At 37.2% G+C, this 20,284-nt stretch overlaps 1 protein-coding gene and 1 long non-coding RNA gene across 2 annotated transcripts in view; one reads left to right on the forward strand and one right to left on the reverse strand.

The window, feature by feature from the left end:
* The first annotated feature begins 235 nt into the window (after window positions 1-235).
* Window positions 236-20,284, forward strand: part of tshz2 (teashirt zinc finger homeobox 2) — a 55,309-nt gene continuing 35,260 nt past the window's right edge. Inside the window, exon 1 of the mRNA XM_082145540.1 lies at window positions 236-748. Within this exon, the coding sequence (XP_082001666.1) occupies window positions 709-748 (40 nt within the window). The 5' untranslated portion in view covers window positions 236-708. The remainder of the gene's footprint in view (window positions 749-20,284) is intronic.
* Window positions 13,412-16,193, reverse strand: LOC309481054. The gene is made up of 2 exons (XR_014199880.1): window positions 15,157-16,193; window positions 13,412-14,660 (listed from the first exon to the last, which is right to left on the reverse strand). It is a non-coding gene; the product is annotated as an uncharacterized lncRNA (long non-coding RNA).

Raw genomic sequence — 20,284 nt, forward strand, 5'->3', positions numbered from 1 at the left:
CAATTATATCTCATTTCTGGCAGCTACTAAAAATAATTACATATTGCACGCATGTTATTTATTATTACTCTGCAGTGTGTCATTACAGTGAAGCATTCATTGCTTCACGCGCTCAGTTCCCAGCATCTCTGTAAACTCAAGCCTAAAGCAGCAGAGAGACAGTATGAGGCTGGTCTTGTGGGCTGTCTCATGTTTTCTCCGGCCCCTGTCTCTTTAATAAACTCGTGGTTATCTAGTGTAACAAATGTCTCGCTGCCATCATCAAGTCCAGAGGAGGAGGAGGAGGAGGAGGAGTTTTTAATGTTCAGTTTGTTCTATGGATCGATGTTTGCTGCTGGCATCGCCGTGTGTGTGTGATATACACTATTTTTTCTGCCCTTTTCCTACTACGTTTCATACGAGACCGGGAGTCTAAGCGATTGACAGCGTTTGTCCTTTTGGCTTGGGAAACACAAAAAGAAAAGAAGAAGAAGAGACGAGGAAAAAAGGAAAGCAAAACAATCCGCCATAGATCTGTCTATCTAGGAAGGAGAGGTATATTAAAATAGAGACACCTGATTTCTGGACAGCGTTTCTGAAAAACTGGATTGTACGGAACTGAAGTGCATTAGAGAGTCGCTATTGCGTGTGTATGGACTATATCAGAGCGCTTTTACAGAATTTCACCTGGGCTCAGTTTCACTGTACGTGAACTAAAGAGAGTTGAACATGCCAAGGAGGAAACAGCAAGCACCCAAAAGGGCTGCGGGTAAGATTCAAATTGACACCTATCATTTTACATTCATCCCGACATGAATATGGCTATTCATCCGCGTTTTAAGTCGCACGAGCGTACGAATTTGTGTCTGAACGGACCTCTTTTTATCTTGTGAAACAGTATGATGAAAGTGATACCGCTGTCTTAGAAAGAGGATGGTTAATATCAGAGAATGATGCTTTGATACACTGCAAAAGCTTGTGCTTCGGTTCCCGGGAAAATCCGACGAAAGTTTTTAAACTTTCAAGTCCAACGAACTATTTCACGTTTAAATAAACGTCAACACGCGTGTTTAGAATGTAAACATCGTTCGTTTGACATCATCTAGAGAACGGAATGCTTGAAAATCGTAACGTTTTTTAGCATTATAAACGGACCGAGTAGTGAACCTTGTGTAACCCCTGTAACGTCTTTTAGACGTTGTGGGGAAAATGGTCTTAATCATTATTTTCGTCTCGTTTCTGAATAAAAAAAGTAAATATTCTTTTTTTTTTTAACAATATAAGTTAACTTTATATTTTCAGATTTTCTATTAAAACAAGTAGCATATTTATATATAGGCTACACATGCTGTTTCGCTTTTCAAGTAGCCTAATGTGTTTGCATATATAATCGAAGTGAATTAGAGTTTAGGCAAGGCTCACTTCTTGGCCTATTTCTAAGTTAATTGCTTTTGTCAGTGGCATGCTGTTCACATAGGCTAATGAAGTAAAATTAACCTTATTTTAATTTTAAACTAGTGGGATTGTATTTATTTTACACGTTATATAGTTGTTTTGGACGTCAAAGTTTAAAAGTTCAAACTTTAGCCAGATTGTGTTGGGAACCGAAGCGTGACGCGTTTCTGTAAATACACTGAGAGGAAATGCAGAATGATTTTGCATAGCCTAGATGTGCTGCTTTGGATCCGAATATCGGTTGAACTTCCTATGAACCCATAATATCTCATAGACAAACGGACTCACACACACACAGACAGACACAAACGGAGTGCAGGCACGCACACACACGCGGACGCGCGCTCCAGAGCGCGAAACACACAAGAATAAAGCCGTTTAGATTACATCTTTTATTTATGTTTCAGTAACATGATGAGATTAGCCCTGCTATTTTGCTTTTAACTTGTTAATTGTGTACCAATGTTGCCAGTACATATTGTCTCATAGACTGTCTTGAACTAACTAGACAGCATTTTTGAGGGCGTAATTTTGAGTAATGTTCATAACGATACCAGTGATGCTGTCTAGGCAAAAAATAATCAAGAAGCATCTTTAGTTTAGCCGAAACAATGAATGTTCTTTCATTTTGCTTCCTTAGCAGTGTTGACGATACACTTTCTTTCTTAGGCTGTGTGTCAAATCCTTATGAGCTCCCTACCTAGGTAGCATGTGCGTGCATCATTTTGAATAATGTATATAAAGTGCCTGTGGTGTCCAAAAACATGCGGTCAAGTCAAATCACCTTTATTTATATAGTGCTTATACAATACAGATTATTTCAAAGCAGCTTCACAGCAATAAACAGGAAAATAATGATCAATGATACTAAGGTAGGCAACTCACTAGGTTTTGAAACACAGCCAGAATCTTCTCATGCACAGCAACGCAACTGGCTGTATACCAGAAGGCTTTTCACTGAAACATTTTCGTTTTTTTCCTTTTCCCCTTTGGCTTTTACTTGTTATATGATTGATCTCATGTCACGTTGGATTTATTGATAGATTAATTTCTAATAGATCCATTTATCACCGGTTCTTTGTTAGCCTTCCCACGACCTCAGGTGGTGGCTGTTCGGATTATTAAACGACTTTACAACAAAAAGTTGATGATGCTCCCTTAAACATTTTCCAAAAATAGCTCCCATAATTTTTTTATCCATAAAATGTTAAGCTTTTTAACTATTTAACTACTAATGTGCAGTAGTTTATTATTAATAATGCATTTTTTTAAAATATGTATTTAAATTGAATAAAATGTATCAGATTTGTATTCTGATCAAAATATTTCATTTGTGTTACAGCCCGTACGCCACAGGTTAAAGCATGAATCTGTCATTTGATTGTCTTTCTAGACAAATCCCATTAGTTGCAGCATTTTCAATGGTTTAAAAGATGGCAGGATTGTTAGGAGCCAAACTTTGCTTTCGAAAGTGCGTACCGCAGGTTATTGTTTTTGCGTACATCGACGCCAGATGCTCTGGACTCTCTGCGAGGTGGAAGGATGATCACTCTTTATAATAACAGTAGACAAACCCCACAGATGGTCATCACACTCTGCCAGCAATGGCGGATCTTAAAACCTCCTGAAGACGCTAAGTCCCTTCTTCCTCGTTTTTACTTTGTCTGTCACTTTCCCTCGCGCACACACATTCGTCGCTCTCTCTAAAAGCCCCTTCCCTCTAACAAAAGCGGCGCAATTATTGGGTGAACTTTTGCGAAGATTCCTAAGCGATCCCTTTACACGCTCTGGGCCTGCTCGCCTGTAATCTGGTAAATGTGTCAGCCCTATGGAGAAATAAGCCTTCCAGAAGAGTTTCTTCATTGTTGAGGTAATTGTCTCCTCTTTGACAGGCACATTCATCAGTGGCTTAATGGTCAATCAAAAGTTGGCAGGCAGAGTGTTTTCATTCTTTCCTATCCACTACATTAGGAATACTTAATCAAAATGTCTCCCGGTAATGGCTATGAAGAGTTCATGACTGACTGATCTGTTGTCTGCGCAGATAGAAAATTAACAGCTCGGCGGCAGGAGAGATGTGGGCCCGCAGATAAACAAATTGTGCATTAATATTTCATCTTCGAGACCTGGGATGTGCTATCAGCGGCAGAATATTCCAGGCCCGTGTTGTCATTTCTCTCCCCCCCCCCTCCTGACCCCCCCCACCCCTCAAACCCCCACCTATATTCTTGAAGGCTTTTTGCAGCTGTAACTCATTTCCCTTGATGACTTTACTGGGGTTACAGAGAGTGACGACAAATTGATTACCTGGCAGAGCAAGAATGGAGCGGCGAGAGAGACGCAAGCTGACAGTCATGTTATAATAATATGTTTAATGATGTGTGGAGGGGTGAACAAGGAGAGGGAGAGGTATTAAAATAAGACCAGAGAAGATGCAAGGAATGAATTTTTATTTTTTATTTTTTTTACTCCGCCCCCCTTTTTCCATTTTTCGTACAGTCTTTTTAAGATCTACTGGGTTCTGGGTATAAAATGGCGTTCACTTCGTTATGTGGTGGCAGGCACGGTTATCCTTTTTTTTGCTGTGAAATGTGGTCATTTAGAGAAAGGACGCATCCCTGCAGGGTTGCACAATTAATATTTGTTGTGTGACTTGAGTTAGCGGTCACTGGAAGGTCAGATGGATTTACAGTGTTTGAAATCAGAATGTTAAAGATTATACATTTTGCCATTATAACGAACTGACAACTCACAACTAACAAACGTGTATGTATATATGTATATATATATATATATATAGATATATATATATATATAGATAGATAGATATATATACACACCGTATAGATAGATAGATAGATAGATAGATAGATAGATAGATAGATAATTCATGGTGATTATATTGAATATTATAATATTCTAAGTATTACTGAATGTTAATGTATCGTGATTATTTTGCTGGACATCTAAAATTTAGCAGCATAATGAATATTATGATATAATGTTCTTTTATTTGGTCATTAAGCTTCCTAAAGATTGTGTGGTTAGATTAGTTTTGTGATTATGCGAGCGTTGTGTTAATGATGATTTAGTAGCGTCTAATTTAAATATCAGTAGCGTTTGAGTTGGTTAGTTTGATTCATTTTTGTGAATCGGTTCAAAGAATTGATTCTTTGATTCAATCTGACTCACGCTCATTTATTTGTTTGCGTCACTCAAAAATCAGTCATAAGCATTTTTAAAGAATGGGTTGACAAATATTAGTTTTTAGTATGCATATATATTGGTGCATTATAAATGAAAATAATGCAGTAATGCTAGTGCAGTAAACATGCCTTGATTATTGATGACTAGATTTTTACTGAATGAATTAAGCATTTTGAATCTGCTTGTTGGCAACAATGTTTGTTTTGTCAAAATTATGGTTTCTATGATTGAAGAAAATCACTCTTTTACGCCCTTTCAGAACAAATACTAGTCACTGTATCACCCAGCCCAGTCTGCACAAAAATATGAACGTACAGGGGTTATTAGCGAGCAGTGCATGAGTTTTCCAATGATATTTCTCGCTGGATTATGTTTCTAATCAGTTTTTGAATAGCCCGTGCTTCAAACTGTTAGCCCAATTTGTTGTTAACAAGATAAATTGGAGTACAGACAAAGGCATTAAGTGTTGCAGTGCCAATAAGTGAGTGACAGGGGCTTCTGGGAATTGGCTAGCCTAAAGTCTTCTTAAGTGGTTTGTTCTGGAAACATTGGTGGATGGAGGCAATTGTTCATAGTCTTGTCCAGGTAGAGACGGCCCAGCACTGAATCAAATGAAAGTGAATGAAACATATTCGGTATTCAGCTTCTGCTTGAGTTTGATACAAAATGCTCAAACATGATCTTATGATCATGATAATCACATTTTTCTTTTTTATTCAAGCTTGTTATAGCCTGTAAAATATGGTTGTTTAATAATAATGAGTGTGAGAGGCCACACAGTTAGCCATCTGTTTTCAGATATTTTATTTTTGTTCAATTTTAAATGAATATTATCTGAACATACAGTGTATATATGTGTGTATATATATATATATATATATAATAATTCAATACATTTATATAGCGCTTTTCTCAGCACTCAAAGCGCTTTACATGGAAGAGGGAATCTCCTCAACCACCACCAATGTTTTATAAACATATAAAATTCAAGCTTGTCTTAGCCTGTAAAATTTGTTAAATAATATCATTAACTGGAAAGGAGTGTTCGAGGCCACGCCATTAATATGTAGCTGTCTTTCCAGTATTTGCTATTTCTTTGTGTCCCGTATCATACTAATACCCCAGTGTTTGTTTATATGACTGTAACAGTTAAACCACAGCAACGTTTACCCTGTCTCCGCGGCGGTGATGTCATGATATGCCCTGGCGGTGGCAGGTGGAGTGTGTGAGGCTTTGCTCCTGGAGTCAGACAGGGCGGTGCTGTGTGTAGGTGAGAGAGGAGAAGCCTCTTGTGCCCCGGAGCTCTACTCCGCTCCCCTTTCGCTCCTTAGAAGAGGGGGGGCGGGGGGGAAGCCCGCATCCTGATTGGACCCGTGCACCACGTCGCCTCGTTCCCCCGCAGCCGCAACCGCGCGTTCACCTTGCCTTCCCTCCGAGACCTGCACCAGTTTCCAGGCAAATGACACAATTTGATACGCCAGCGGGACAATCGAGGAGGATAATGTTTTTACGTGATCATCTCCGCAAAAAGCTATTTCTATTGCTTTTTTCTTCATTAAACACAACAATGATGAGGTTATGGAGAGACTTTATTGCTCTCGGGCTAAAACTCATTACTCCTGCCAGACATCCGAGTATAAAAGAAATTACAAAATGGCATTTTGTACCCGGTCTGCGCCGATAGCATGTCTGGGAGATTGAGGTCGAGGAGGTAAAGGAAGAGAGAGGGAGAGTTGATCTGTGTCAATTTCTCGAGTGAAAGTCAGACAGGGGGAAAAGGCCTAACGACAACACAAAACGCCTTTTGTGTGCGCGGTGTTTGATTACCGGCAGGAATTTTGATGGTGTCGCAGTGTACCACGGCAGTTAAAATGATGCCAAGCACACCTGACTCTTTCGGGAAGCAGTTCTGACCGTATCATTGCGGTCACAAAGATTGTGAATGGACTTATTTCAGTAATTGTCGGCTCATCGCGGCAGGCCATATGCTTCCAGAGTTGTTGAAAACAATCAGTGTGGGCTCATATTACCATGTCCAGATGGATTTCAGACGTCCAGGCGAGAACTGGGGCTCGGGATTGGGTTTCATATCTCGCCGTCATATTTACCCCTCTCGTCCGCGATAGGATCCTGTTGATATGAACACAAAGCTTTATTCTGTTTTTGAAGATGTTGTGATCACAAGGGCACCAGACAGACATCGTGTACCCACTACACTAGAAAGATACTCATGTTTTCTCTTAGTTTTTTTGCCAGCAGAGCCACATAAACATCACTGGACAGATATATCGGCTGGGCCGATTATTAGGCCGCTTTGAGAATATTGACCATACTTGCGTGGCTGATAAACACAGAAGTGTTAGTTCTCTTTGTATTAGCTCCAAAATCTGTTTTCAGTTACTGTTTTTTTTTTTTGTCAATTTTAATATGATAAAATATGATATATTTCATATATTATGTTTTTTATACATAATATTATAAAAAAAATAATATATATATTAATAAACTCATATGTATTATTTATTATTATTTTTATATTTTTAAATGCAGTTTTCAGTAGCCAATATATTCCCTAATATATTCAAACAATAATATATTTAAAATGCATGTATCAATTTAAAATATAAATTTATATTAAATTTATTAAATTTATTTACATATATTTATTTTAGTACTGTATATATATTTTTATTATATATATATATATAATATTTTATATATATATATATATATATATATATATAATATTTTATATATATATATGAAGAGTTCAGATGCAAAAGCCTCTAAATGCCATCTGAAATTTTCTTATAGAATGATCATTTTTATCAAGCTTGTATATTTAAGTTCAGTAATTTCACTTAAATGACAATTAATAGGTAATCTTCATTGCCATTTAAGTGAAATTATTGAATTTAAATATACGAGCTTGATAAAAATGTAAAAAAAGAAAATTTCAGATGGCATTTAGAGGCTTTTGCATCTGAACTCTTCATATATATATATATAAAATAACAGCGGATAATATAACACACTAACACGCTCGGTTCACGTGTAGTCAGTTGTTGATGTGTGTAGCAAGCCTGTCTAACCATGTTTGATTACGTTATTTTTCGTCTCGTGAGACGTGTCTGTAACTCGACCTCTTGTTGCTCGTGTTCCTGTGAGGATCTTCCTTTCTCTCCGGCCTCCTTACAGTTCATGAGAAGATGGCAGAAAACAGTGTACCTCAAGAAAGACGGAAACTTCATTAATCTAAAAATTGTCCACAGTGTACCTGATTTGCTTCCAATCAAGTGCTTAATGAGTCTCAATTAAGATTTATTATGCAAATTAACCCTGGCCTGCTACAGTCTATGGGGCAGGAGCTATGACAATATTTTGCTAATGGCACAATCTATACCAATTAGAAAGGCAAACTTTCACAAGATCCGGTTTAGGTTCGGGCCAGAGGGTGTGTGGAAAAGTGCTTAACATATCCTAATATATGTATATTCGTAGATTTTTACTAGATATAATTTTATAATCACAACTATATATCTTTCTGAATTACATCTAATTGCATGTATTTTTCACATTTACCAACTTTGTCATCTTATTTTTACAGGCACTACATCAAATTTTAATTCCGCATTATTATTAAACCTTAGCCTGGTCTAAGAGGCGTTTTAAAGGAATATTTAATTAAAGCATCTGTGGAAATCACATTGATTAATGCATGCAATAAATGGATCGCTACAATACTTGCACAGATAAGAGTGCAAACGTTTAAAATCTTAAAGACGTCCGTATCCTCACTCCTTCACTGGCTGGTGTCCAAACATCAAGTCATAAACCCCAGGCCTTTTCTTGTGTCTTCATTTAACATGGCCGCTGATGGCTTCCCGACAGCTTTATAGCTGACAAGTTTCATGGCACGTCATGCCGTGCAATTACACGGGAACTAATTTGATGAATCAACTCGATTTTCCCGAGTCCTGGCTGGCCTTTCAGTCCATCTTCTACCTAGAGGTCACCAGGAGCTCAGTCTGCAGAGTTTCAAGCACTGTGCGTACGAGTCGGGACGTTCTTGTAGACAAAGATCAGGAGAGCGTGAGCGTGATGCGATATGCAAACACAATTGTTATTCATACTTATGTTGGAGAACCATTTCAGAGTAGATCGTTTGCATATTTTTGCATGTTTTAGAGTACATTTTAGAGTGAATCATTTACATATCTGTGCTCTTTAGTGAACATAACAAATAACAACAGTTAAGCGAATTTCTCCGAGCACTGCGGCTTTTTCCTACTCTTTAATCACAGGACAGAACTTTGTGTGCCGTCAGGTTAATTGTAGCCAGTCACTCAAAACGCCATAGGCTCCTATCCTAGACAGCGCACCTTTTTTTACCAAAGAGTTCCTGCAGATGTTTAAAGACTGTTAACCACCAATAGGCTGCAGCTTTGATGCCTCACATGTGTAGACCTCAATGCCACTTACTGTGTACGACTATTTTGCAAAGGAGCATCTAACAAATTACAATTAATTTAACATTTGACGCCGTCGACATATTTTAGCACTCTGATTGGAATCGCAAAGACACGGTTTTGATGGAGCAAGTCTGCCATGATAAAATGTCTTGTTTGTGTCCTTGCAGAGCTCTGAGTAGACGCCCGCACGAGCCGCGCTGCGCCGTTCTCCTGAAACTAACAGCTTAATTGAAACTCATTAAACAGCACTGACAGCTTAGGTGTCCTTGCAGGATATAGAATAATTCAGTTGTACTTACAACTTGATTAAGAGAACTGGATGAACATATTAATGATTAGAGGCATTGTGCGGGTACAGGAGTTAACAATGTGGTGGATTTTTATTTAATTTTTTTTTATGGCTGATGCTGTGGGCTTATACACAGTGTGAAAAATCAATGTTAATTATATTTCCGGTCAAAATGTGGGGGTCGGTACAATTTTAATGTTTTTGAAATACGTTTTTATGCTCACAAAGGCTGCATTTATTTGATTAAAAATGCAATAAAAACAGTAATATTGTGAAATATTATTTCAATTTAAAATAGCTGTTTTCGATATGAATATATTTTCAAATGTAATTTATTCCTGTGATCAAAGCTGAATTTTCAGCATCATTACTCCAGTCTTTAGTGTCACATGATCCTTCAGAAATCATTCTTATATGCTGATTTGATGCTAAAGAAACATTTCTGATTATTATCAATGTTGAAAGCTTTTGCTTCATATTTTCATGAAAAACGTGATGCATTTTTATTCAGGATTCTTTGATGAATAAACAGCATTTATTTGACAGATACTGCATATGAATGAAATTAACACATCAAATGTATCGATATTTTTGCTATTGAGATGCGAATATTTGCTCATCCAGCCCTATCTGTACATATTCTAATAGTTAATTGTATTGCTATTTACCATTGCAATTTATTATGGAACAAAATTGTACAGCTGCTGAATGATAAATCACTGCATATCCAACCATTGCATTACAATTATATAAAAGAAATGTCATCTATATTTCTTCGGAGCAAAATTAACAGGTATGTGTGCATATTCACAGGCCTTGTCAGTTAGATTAATGACAAACGATTCGGTGACACAATGACAAAAGATTTAGTCCTCGACACGAGCCTGAAAAAAAAATACACATCCCGCATCGTCTCTGCTGGAAATGAACGGCAATAGGAATTTGCCAAGAACTGATGGCCCCTATAATGAGTGTATGACTAATATTGCAATTTAGAAAAAGAAAATAAATGTGAGCAAACCAGTGAAATTATGCAGCATTACACTCCGCTGTGAAGAAGAACTCTCTCCGCTAAAGATCCTAGCAAATGTAATTTCTCCTATTAATTGCCGTACCCTCTTGAAACATTTTCCAACTTTGTGAAAGCCTCGATCATTTGAGAGGGCGAGAGGAATGAGTGTGATGGAGCTCCTTTTATCTTATTTTACAAGACTTCAAGTCAAATAGAAAGTTGAACTTCATGTGATTAGAAACTCGCTGAGGCTCACAGTTCTTTCACTCTCCACAGACATGTTAATAGACATTATTAACATCAACTTCTCTGCTGGAATTCACACATTTTTACATTTAAAGGAATAGTTCACTCTAAAAATTTAAATAATGTCTAAGCAGCAAGAAGTGTTTTCAACATTGATAATAACCAGAAATGTTTCTTGAGCAGCAAATCATCATATCAGAATGATTTCTGAAGGATCATGTGACACTGAAGACTGGAGGAATGATGCTGAAACTTCAGCTTTAATCACAGGAATAAATTACATTTTTTATTTATTAAAATAGAAAACAATTATTTTAAATTGTAATAATATTTCATGATTTTAATGTATTTTGATCAAATAAATGCAGCCTTGGTGAGCACAATAGAATTTTTTTTATTTTGACAGGTACTGTAAACTTCTAATTTCTTCTTCAATAAAACACAAAAGGAGAATTTTTGGGGAATCTTCACAAAACACTTCCATACGATGACAGTTCATTGCAACCATGTCTGTCAAGCTCTAAAAACTTTACAATAAGGTCCCATTAATGTTATTTTATGCATTAAATAACAATTAGCAATGTGTTTGTTACAGTATATGTTTGATAACCTTATATTTTTTTTAGTTCAGCTCCATTAAATAATATTAACAAGAGACAACTTTTGATTTCTATAATGTATCAGTAAATGTTGAAAATTCATTTAATTTCATCAGTCCCGTCATATCAAAGACTTTAGATATACAAAGATGGTGCATTCCTGTTACTATGAATGGGAGAAATATTCTCCTATTCATAGTCAATATGATGGAATAAGTCCCGCCTTCTGAATAAAAGAGCCAATCGGCAATTAGTAAAGTCATTGCATCACTGCAGCTGCCTTTAGAAGCTCCGGGTCCCATAGACTTTACATGTGCATTGGCTGGACCAACCTGAAATATATGCTTTTATAACGCTATTTGAGCATAAGAAACAACAGTTATGAAACATTTCATGTCAGACTTTATTGCTGATTTGAAATAAGTTATTTAATTGTGAGTTTGACCAGTAGTTTTCGCTATTCCCCCGTTCAAATAGATAGGAGTTGTTCTTGTATGAGCAAAATAGCTGCCCGGAGGCGTTGCAAATATGGCCGCCGAGTGAACAGACTTTCCTTGGTCTTTGGTCATGTGATCTAAATTTATGGTATTGAAAAAGAGCTGCGTGAAGATCTTTCAGAATTTCATTGGTGGAAAAAGCTCAGATGGGTAAACAATGATGGAAATGTTGTTTTTGTGGAGAACTGTCCATTTAAACTAAAGCATGACTGTATTTTCAAGCTTAAAAATTCCACTCGTGTCCTAAATGAATTCTAACACGCCACGCCAAATCCACTGTATTATTGACATTGCGAGTATGTTTCCCCTTTGGCATGACTGAATTATACACAAACAGCTAATATTAACATTCACATTCTCCCATTAAACTTTACGTGGCACCCGTCGACCAAACACCAAATCCAATCCCTCCGCATCTGCTGGTATCTGTCAATACGTGCATTCCAGCAACATTTCGGCAGGCACGTCGCACCCCTCACCATTTTGTAAATCTGAAAGGGGGGATTTCCTCAAAGAAGGGATTTATAGCTTCATGCCGGCTTCACATGATTGATAGCACACAGTGGAGCCTTTGTACAGGAAGACGCATGCCTCACTGTGGGCCAACTGCATCTGTCTGAAACAAAACATGATGCCAGGCCTTCCTGAACACTCTGTCTTGAGTCATCGCGAGAAGGTTCCAGTAACCTCCTTGTGGGTGTAGCGTTAATGTGAAAACGCGTGAGAGTTGCTGCTATCGGGATGTGAATGGAGAAATGCAGATTAGCTGCTGCCAACTGAGACCTTTGACTGTTAGCTCTCGGGGAGGGGGATTTGAACTTCGTTTTGTTTGATTTCACCGATTCATTTTTTGACTCACGAGTGGTTTTGATGGTTTATACATCCTGTGAATTGCTTGTTTTTATAGCTGTGTGGAAATGTTGGTGTTTCCAGTTACCAGATTATAGAGGTGTAAAACCGTTTGGGAACTTCTTAAAGGGACAGTTCACCCAGAAATGAAAATTCTGTCATCGTTTACTCACTCTCAAGTTGTTCCAAACCTGAATGGGTTTCTTTGTTCTGTTGAACATGAAAGAAGATATTTTAAAGAATGTTTGTAAGCACACAGTTAACGGCACCATAGTGTCGGCCCAGATCCGGGCCACATCTGGGACATGTGGATTCCAGTATGTTGCTGTCTGGGCAGCCATTGACTTCCATAGTAGAAAAAAATGGCTACCGTCAATGGTCTGGTTTCCAAAATTCTTTAAAATATCTTATTTTATGTTCAGCAGAAGAAAGAAATTCATACAGGTTTGGAACAACTTGAGGGAGAGTAAATGATGGCAGAATTTTCAGTTTTGGCTGAACTATTCCTTTAGATAGCTAGCATGTGTAGATTACTTGCTAGATTACTTAGTCCAAACTTTATTTTGGACTCAATATAATAATTTTAGTTATCCGTTTTTAAACACTATAATACTTATATTTGTAGTTTTTAAATGAAATGGGTTTGGGGGTGGATTGGTTGAAATAATAATGCAAGTTATAATTTTATTTTATTTGTTGTTTTTGGGGGAATAATGTGGACACATGAATCATGCACAAAAACAAAAAGGATGAATTCTGATTTTATATATATATATATATATTTTTTTTTTTTGCAGATTGGTTGAATGATATTTTTTTTATAATATGGATGGGTAATACATGCACAAAAAGACAAAAAAAAAGGGGGATTTCTGTTTTGAAATGAGAAATCAAAATTTCTTGAAAACAACAACCAATGATATCATAATCTGATAGTCCTGCCTTACATCATTTTCAATAAATATAAATAGTTACATGTGTTACGAGTGCCATTTCATGTTTAAAAACATCTCGAACCTTCATGGCATTGATTTTCTCTCCCATGCTTTCGATGTTATTCCTAGTAGCAGTAGATTTGAGTCTTTCATGAGGTCAAAAAGGAACATGCTTCAAATCAGCATATAAATTGCAAACGGATGCAGATCCATCTATCTCTCTGCTCCTCCCCGGAATCCCAGAATCCTTCCTTCAACGTGCTCATCTCTGTCCCCAGTCATTTTTCACCTCACTGTTTGCTGGAGAGGTCTCTCACAGGGGGCACACATCTGTCTCCCTGCCCCTCCAAGGCTCCCTGTTTAAAGATGTGCAGCTGGCTCAGCGAGAGCCGGGATGGCCACCGTGGAGGCCTGTAGTTAGTCCGTCAGTGGCTGGGTTTGCTTGAGTGGAGCCATGTGCGGGATAAGCCTGGGAGGCTGAGGTCCTTGCTGGGATAAGCGCTTTAATACCTGCCATTACGCTGCCAGAGGGAGTCATTAGGAGCCAGCGGATCCTGTTGCAGATCACAGTCAAATGAACGCCGGCCCTCATTTTGGGCCGGACGACTCCCATCAGATCTGCAATGAGACCCGATGACCCCCGAGAGCGGTTCGGGACCACGGCCCGCCTCTTCTCTGAAAGCGCACTGGGGTTTTTTATATGGTCCCCTGTTCTCTGTTACTGTAGGCGTGTGATTTGTTAGTCATGATTTATGATTTGGGAATTTTTTTATTTTTTTTTTGTGCATTTTGGAAATTTATTGGAGTGTCTGAATAGGAAGCTCAATAGTCTTTTGGTTAAAATTGCTCCTATCCGTCATGATAGTGACACTTTAAGTTTATTTTAATTTCTTCTTCAATGTCAGTTTTTCACTTTCGGAGAGTGTTTTAGCGAGTCGCTTTACAGTTGCCAGGTTGTTCTGGATGGTTTATCTATCTATCCATCCATCCATCCCTCATTCTATCTATCTATATATCAATCTATTGTTCTATCTATCATTCTATCTATATATCGTTCTATTTCTCAGTCTATCATTCTATTTCTCGTTCTGTCTATCTATATATCAATCTATTGTTCTATCTATCTATCTATCTATTTATCTATCTATCTATCGGCCTATCTATCGGCCTATCTATCCATCCATCCATCCATCCATCCATCCATCCATCCCTTGTTCTTTCTATCTATATATCAATCTATTGTTCTATCCATCTGTCTATTTTTCTATCTATCTATCTATCTATCTATCTATCTATCTATCTATCTATCTATCTATCTATCTATCTATCAGCCTATCCATCCATCCATCCATCCATCCATCCATCCATCCATCCATCCATCCATCCATCCCTTGTTCTTTCTATCTATATATCAATCTATTGTTCTATCCATCTATCTATCTATCTATCTATCTATCTATCTATCTATCTATCTATCGTTCCATCCATCCATCCATCCATCCATCCATCCATCCATCCATCCATCCATCCATCCATCCATCCATCCATCCATCCATCCATCCATCCATCCATCCATCCATCCATCCATCCATCCATCCATCCATCCATCCATCCACCCATCCATCCAAACTTTGAATTTCAGTTCTTTTAAATTCTGGGATTTAAAAAGAATGGCTTACTTTGGTACACTTACTTCTAATCTCCTGCTTTGTTTCTGTGTTATTCTAATCTGTGCCATGAGTAATACTAAAAGGGATGATGAAGATCTGTGTAACAGCAAAAAGTCCAAAGCATGAAACTCGACACCTTCTTGACTTTGACGTGGTGTCCGCAGGCCTTGTTGACTAAGGTCCTCCCATCTCATTGGTCAACAACACGCAGCAGAGCAAGATGGTGTAGAGGTCAGATGTGTAGCTGGACGCCTCCAGACCCGTAACACCCGGCCCATCTGAACGCATTACCGTCCAGTACGGCATCAGTACCACACACGTTATAGCCGAGAGCAGTCTGTGATTGTGTTTGATCGTCATGTCAGTGCAAATGTACTGCATTGTGTTTTTGCGCGCATGAGCGATGTGCACCCATGAGCTGGAACACACCAGAGAAATGCAGAAATGTGTTCTATTTTAGAAGGGACTTCCTGGTGATTGTACAGATACACAGAACCGCGTGCCAACCTGCTAGCAGATGGCATGAGAGTGACGTCGCCTTCGTGGTCTACTTATACTACATCCATTTCCCGTCTGAGGCTTGAAGCTGATGTATCCAGACCCGGGGATCTGATTAATTGAGTTTTCAAAGGATTTTTTATAACGTTGCAGATGTTCACATGCTCATAACACATGTGAAGCACAAATAAATATTTTGTAAAGTTCCTTTTTTTTTTTTTTTATAGTCTAGTCTGTTAATCTTGCTTTTTTTATATATTAAAGAAAACATATTTATTAATATTTATGAACATTAAATACATTTAAATAAACAAATGTGTAACCAAAAAAAGCAAAGAACATAACCAAAAAAGCCACAAAAAATATTTACTGAAATCTACTTTATATATATATATATATATATATATATATATATATATATATATATATATATATATATATGCAAATATAAATCTTCTTTCTTTATAGAAAATCTTTTACTTTACTTGTTACTGCAAAATGAGTCCCCAGTTAGTTGATTACTGAATCACATCCCTATTATAAAGGTGATGCGGGACATTACTATATATATACTATACTATTAGTGTTTATTACTGTAATATTTTGAATTAGCTTTTATTTATATATTTTCAGTCTTCATTTTAACAGTTTTTAAAAAAATATTTTATGTATGTATTTTATGTGCCTTTGTCATTTTTATTGGCCTTTTAGTTTTTATTAGATTTCTGTATAGCTTTAATTCATTTTTTATTTTAGTTTTAGTAATTTTAGTACTTATTTATTTCAGTTAGTTGTCAAGGCAACATTTCATTTTTTTTTGTTTTCTATGTTTTTAAGCATATTTGTTTTTCATCTAATATTTATGCATCTTTTCAAATGCATTTACTGAAAAAGATTCTTAATAGTTTTAGCTTTAGTTCATATTATTAAAAAGAAAATAAGTATTTAAAAAATATTAATAAGCATATAAACTATGTATACATATATATATATATATATATATATATATATATATATATGTATTATTAAAAATAAAATATAAGTAGATTTTAAATATAAGTATTTAAAAAATATTTATTAGCATATAAATATTTAAAATAAATGATATATATATATATATAATTAAAAAATATATATTAGTGTATAAATATTATATATATTTAAAAGAAACATTATATACTATTATATGTACACATACATGTTGGATGGATGATTAGTTGACCATTGTGACCCATCCCTTATAAATATCAGATTTTATGCAGCAATTAGCAGGTAGCAATTAGCCAGCTAGATTTAGATTAAACACTAAATCATGGCGTAGAGCTCTGTGTGGGTTTGATTCACTGCAGATTGTTCGCAGAGCGCTCGTGTAACGTTTGACCTGCCGGCGGCCCCGGTGGCCCTGTTTTGCAGAGGCCCATGGGAGCTTCCCGAAGCCCTGATTCAGGTCTCATTGCTTCCTGTCTATTTTGCTTGAGCTGATCAATCACAGAGACGAATGCGTCTGTCAGCGCACACGTGGCCACCTCCGCACCTGCTCGATACCCCCGCGCTGAAGCACTGCCATCTTAGCGGCTCTTGACAGATGTTCCTCACTTCACAACACGTCTGTGCGTGTGCGCGTCGTCTATCGCTCCTGTTTGTTTGGGCGCGGGGGCATTTAGCCGTACGTGAGGATATGTTTGCGTTTTAAATTGAATTAATTACATGATATTAATCAAATTAATGGCGTATATGAAGATCCTCGTGCATCTGTCACTCCGAAGGCCCCGTATTTTGCGCTTTTGCACGGTTTCTTTGTGCGTCGGCTCATGTGTACGCGGGTTCTCTCCTCACTGGCAGAATGTGTCTGGGACACAGGCATGAGGTAGCACACGGTGTCCAGATCCCTCCATCAGGGACCTCATCAGCCTCTGAATTTCCTTCCCCTCTCGCCTCAGGCCATCCATATTCATTTCCTGTACTGATTTAGGCCCAATGAAGAAAGAAAGCTGGCTTCTCTTTCTTCCCCCCACCGGTCCTCCTGCCTGCCGCCTTGCGTGACAACACACTGTAATTGCATTGGATTAGTATGATAGTGTACACAGCATGGGTCAAATACCTATATGAGAGATCACCTCACTAGCGTTCATACAATTCTTTGTTTACTTGCTGTGCCTTCATTCAAATAACTGACATGCAGATGCAGTTTTGAGATGTAATACAATCATAAATTATGGTCGGCCTATTTTATTTATTGAAACAAATAAGGGAAACCAAGTGGTACTTATCTAAATTAATATTGCTGTGAAATGGCATAAATAAAGATTGGGCTGTTTAATTGTGTCATATCACAAAATGCACAAGTAAAACATTATACTCGTAATACTTTACCATATTACAACATCAATAATGACAAAAGTACAAAAAAAAAGCGAAAATATTGACTTAATTAGTTACCTAGTTAACTAGTAGGCTAGTTAACGTTACCAAAAACTGAACACGCATACAAATTCTTGTTTACGAAAAATGAAATGAATGCATATATAAATGCATGAATAAAGCTCTAATTATAACACAAGAAAAAAAGATGTATAAATATTTAAAATAAGTTTTAAATTGGGAAAAGCTAAAGTACAAACGACAGCTAAATGTTGACTTAGTTAGTTCACATTATTTAAATGGAACATGCTCATAAGTTAAACGAGTTTATGTTAACACATTTTTATTGTAGATAAACAGATGTTGCTGCAAAATGGTAATAAATGCATAAATAAAGGTAGATTTTGTGTGTTGACACTATTACCCATAGTTAATGTCACCAAAACTGAACACACATACAAATTCTTGTTTACGCCTTAAATAAATGTTACTACAAAATGAAATAAATGCATATATAAAGGTAGATTTTTTTTTTGTTGACACAAGAAAAAACATTAAATCGTATCATATTACATAGAGCAAAAGGACAAATGACAGCTAAATATTGAGTTAACGTTGCCACACTAAAAAAACTGGATGTTTATGCCATATTACGTTGTTGATCGTAAGATAAAAATGTATTTTTATAAACAAATATTGTTGTGAAATGGAAATAAATGCACAAATAAAGGTAGATTTTGTGTTGATGCAAGAAATAGTAAAGCTCAGTTGGTCTGACACAATTTTTTTAATCATATTACGGAAAGCAAAAGCAGAAACAAAATCTCAATGTTTTTAAACGATTATTGTTGGACGGAATAAATTGGTCCTAAAAGCGAAAATAGTTTCATTATATCATGTAAAGCACAAGTACAAAATGGCGAGTTATTGAAAGTCACCTACATTTAAACGCTCGCAACTGTGTTGTTTACGCAGTATCACACTCTCGATTGGAGAATAAAAAAATTCATGAACGTTTCTTCTAGTAGATGGTTTAAAAAAGTAGCTATATTGCTATTAGTATGTAGATTTTTGTGTGTGATGGATTTCTCTTTGATGTGTGCTTTTCTGGTGTCTGTCATCTTAAACAAAGAGGTGATGTGCTGCGCATTGTTGGATGGGATGATATCGTTACATTAGCCGCACACACGAGAATCAAACCCCATGATTACACTGGTGGGTGTAGCGTTTTGTTCTTCCAGGGGGGGGGAGGAAATTGACGGTAATAAAAAAGAAGTCAGATGACTTAACTCTGTAATTACTGGCCTGTTTTCATGATCCTGTATTCTATTTAAGAGCTAAGTCTCAAACGGCTGCTACTTACCAGTTAAGATTAATCCTGCCATTAAACCTTTGGCGTTCAGAGAATGCAAACGCTCTTGAAAAGGTCTGCCGGTGAGATGTTATAAGTGTAGATGTACATTAGTCTCTGGCTCTGTAAATCTTTCGCCCTGTGTTCGACATCAAACGGACACACACACACACACACACACACACACACTCGGATGAAGTCACCTAAGGCTCAGATCATGAGTGGTAGGAATGTTCTACCGCCCACAGGCATATTGAACAGACAGATACTGCGGTTTGCAAACAGCCCACATTGATCATTATTCATGAAAGACAGTCATATGAAAGTTCTGCCTTATATAGAGAGAGCCCGCATTAAAAGATGCAGTCAGACGCGCACACATGACCCTAAATGTCTCAGAACGGGCGTGTGTTTATGTGGGAGGATGAGTTTCATGCATGTGCGACTGTTTGTTTGTTTGCTTGCTTGTCTGCAATTACAGCCTGACGCTTTTCTTTGAAAACAAATGCGAATGTGTGCTAAGTGCATATTTATTTTTATGGGCATTTGAGCCCGTATGTTTACATGCTATAATGATTAAGCCTGTAATGAGGTGTCCGTGCACGTGTTTCTCCGCGGGCCGCCATGAGCCGCTGGCACGCTGCGAAATCTCGGGCCCGTGAGTAATTGACCCGTTTTGATAAACGCCTCTGAATGACACCGGCATAATTCACCCTAAAAGTTTGCACTGTCACCGGGATGAGCTAACTGTCTCGCGCAAATATATGGGTGCAATTTTCGAAATAGGTTTATAGCAATCCTTGGGAGAGGAGGGCGAGATAGTGATATTACTGATTTTATTACTCTAGCCGAACATCATTCGGC

The sequence above is a fragment of the Leuciscus leuciscus genome (assembly GCF_965113295.1).
Source record: "Leuciscus leuciscus genome assembly, chromosome: 18".
Taxonomy (NCBI): domain Eukaryota; kingdom Metazoa; phylum Chordata; class Actinopteri; order Cypriniformes; family Leuciscidae; genus Leuciscus; species Leuciscus leuciscus.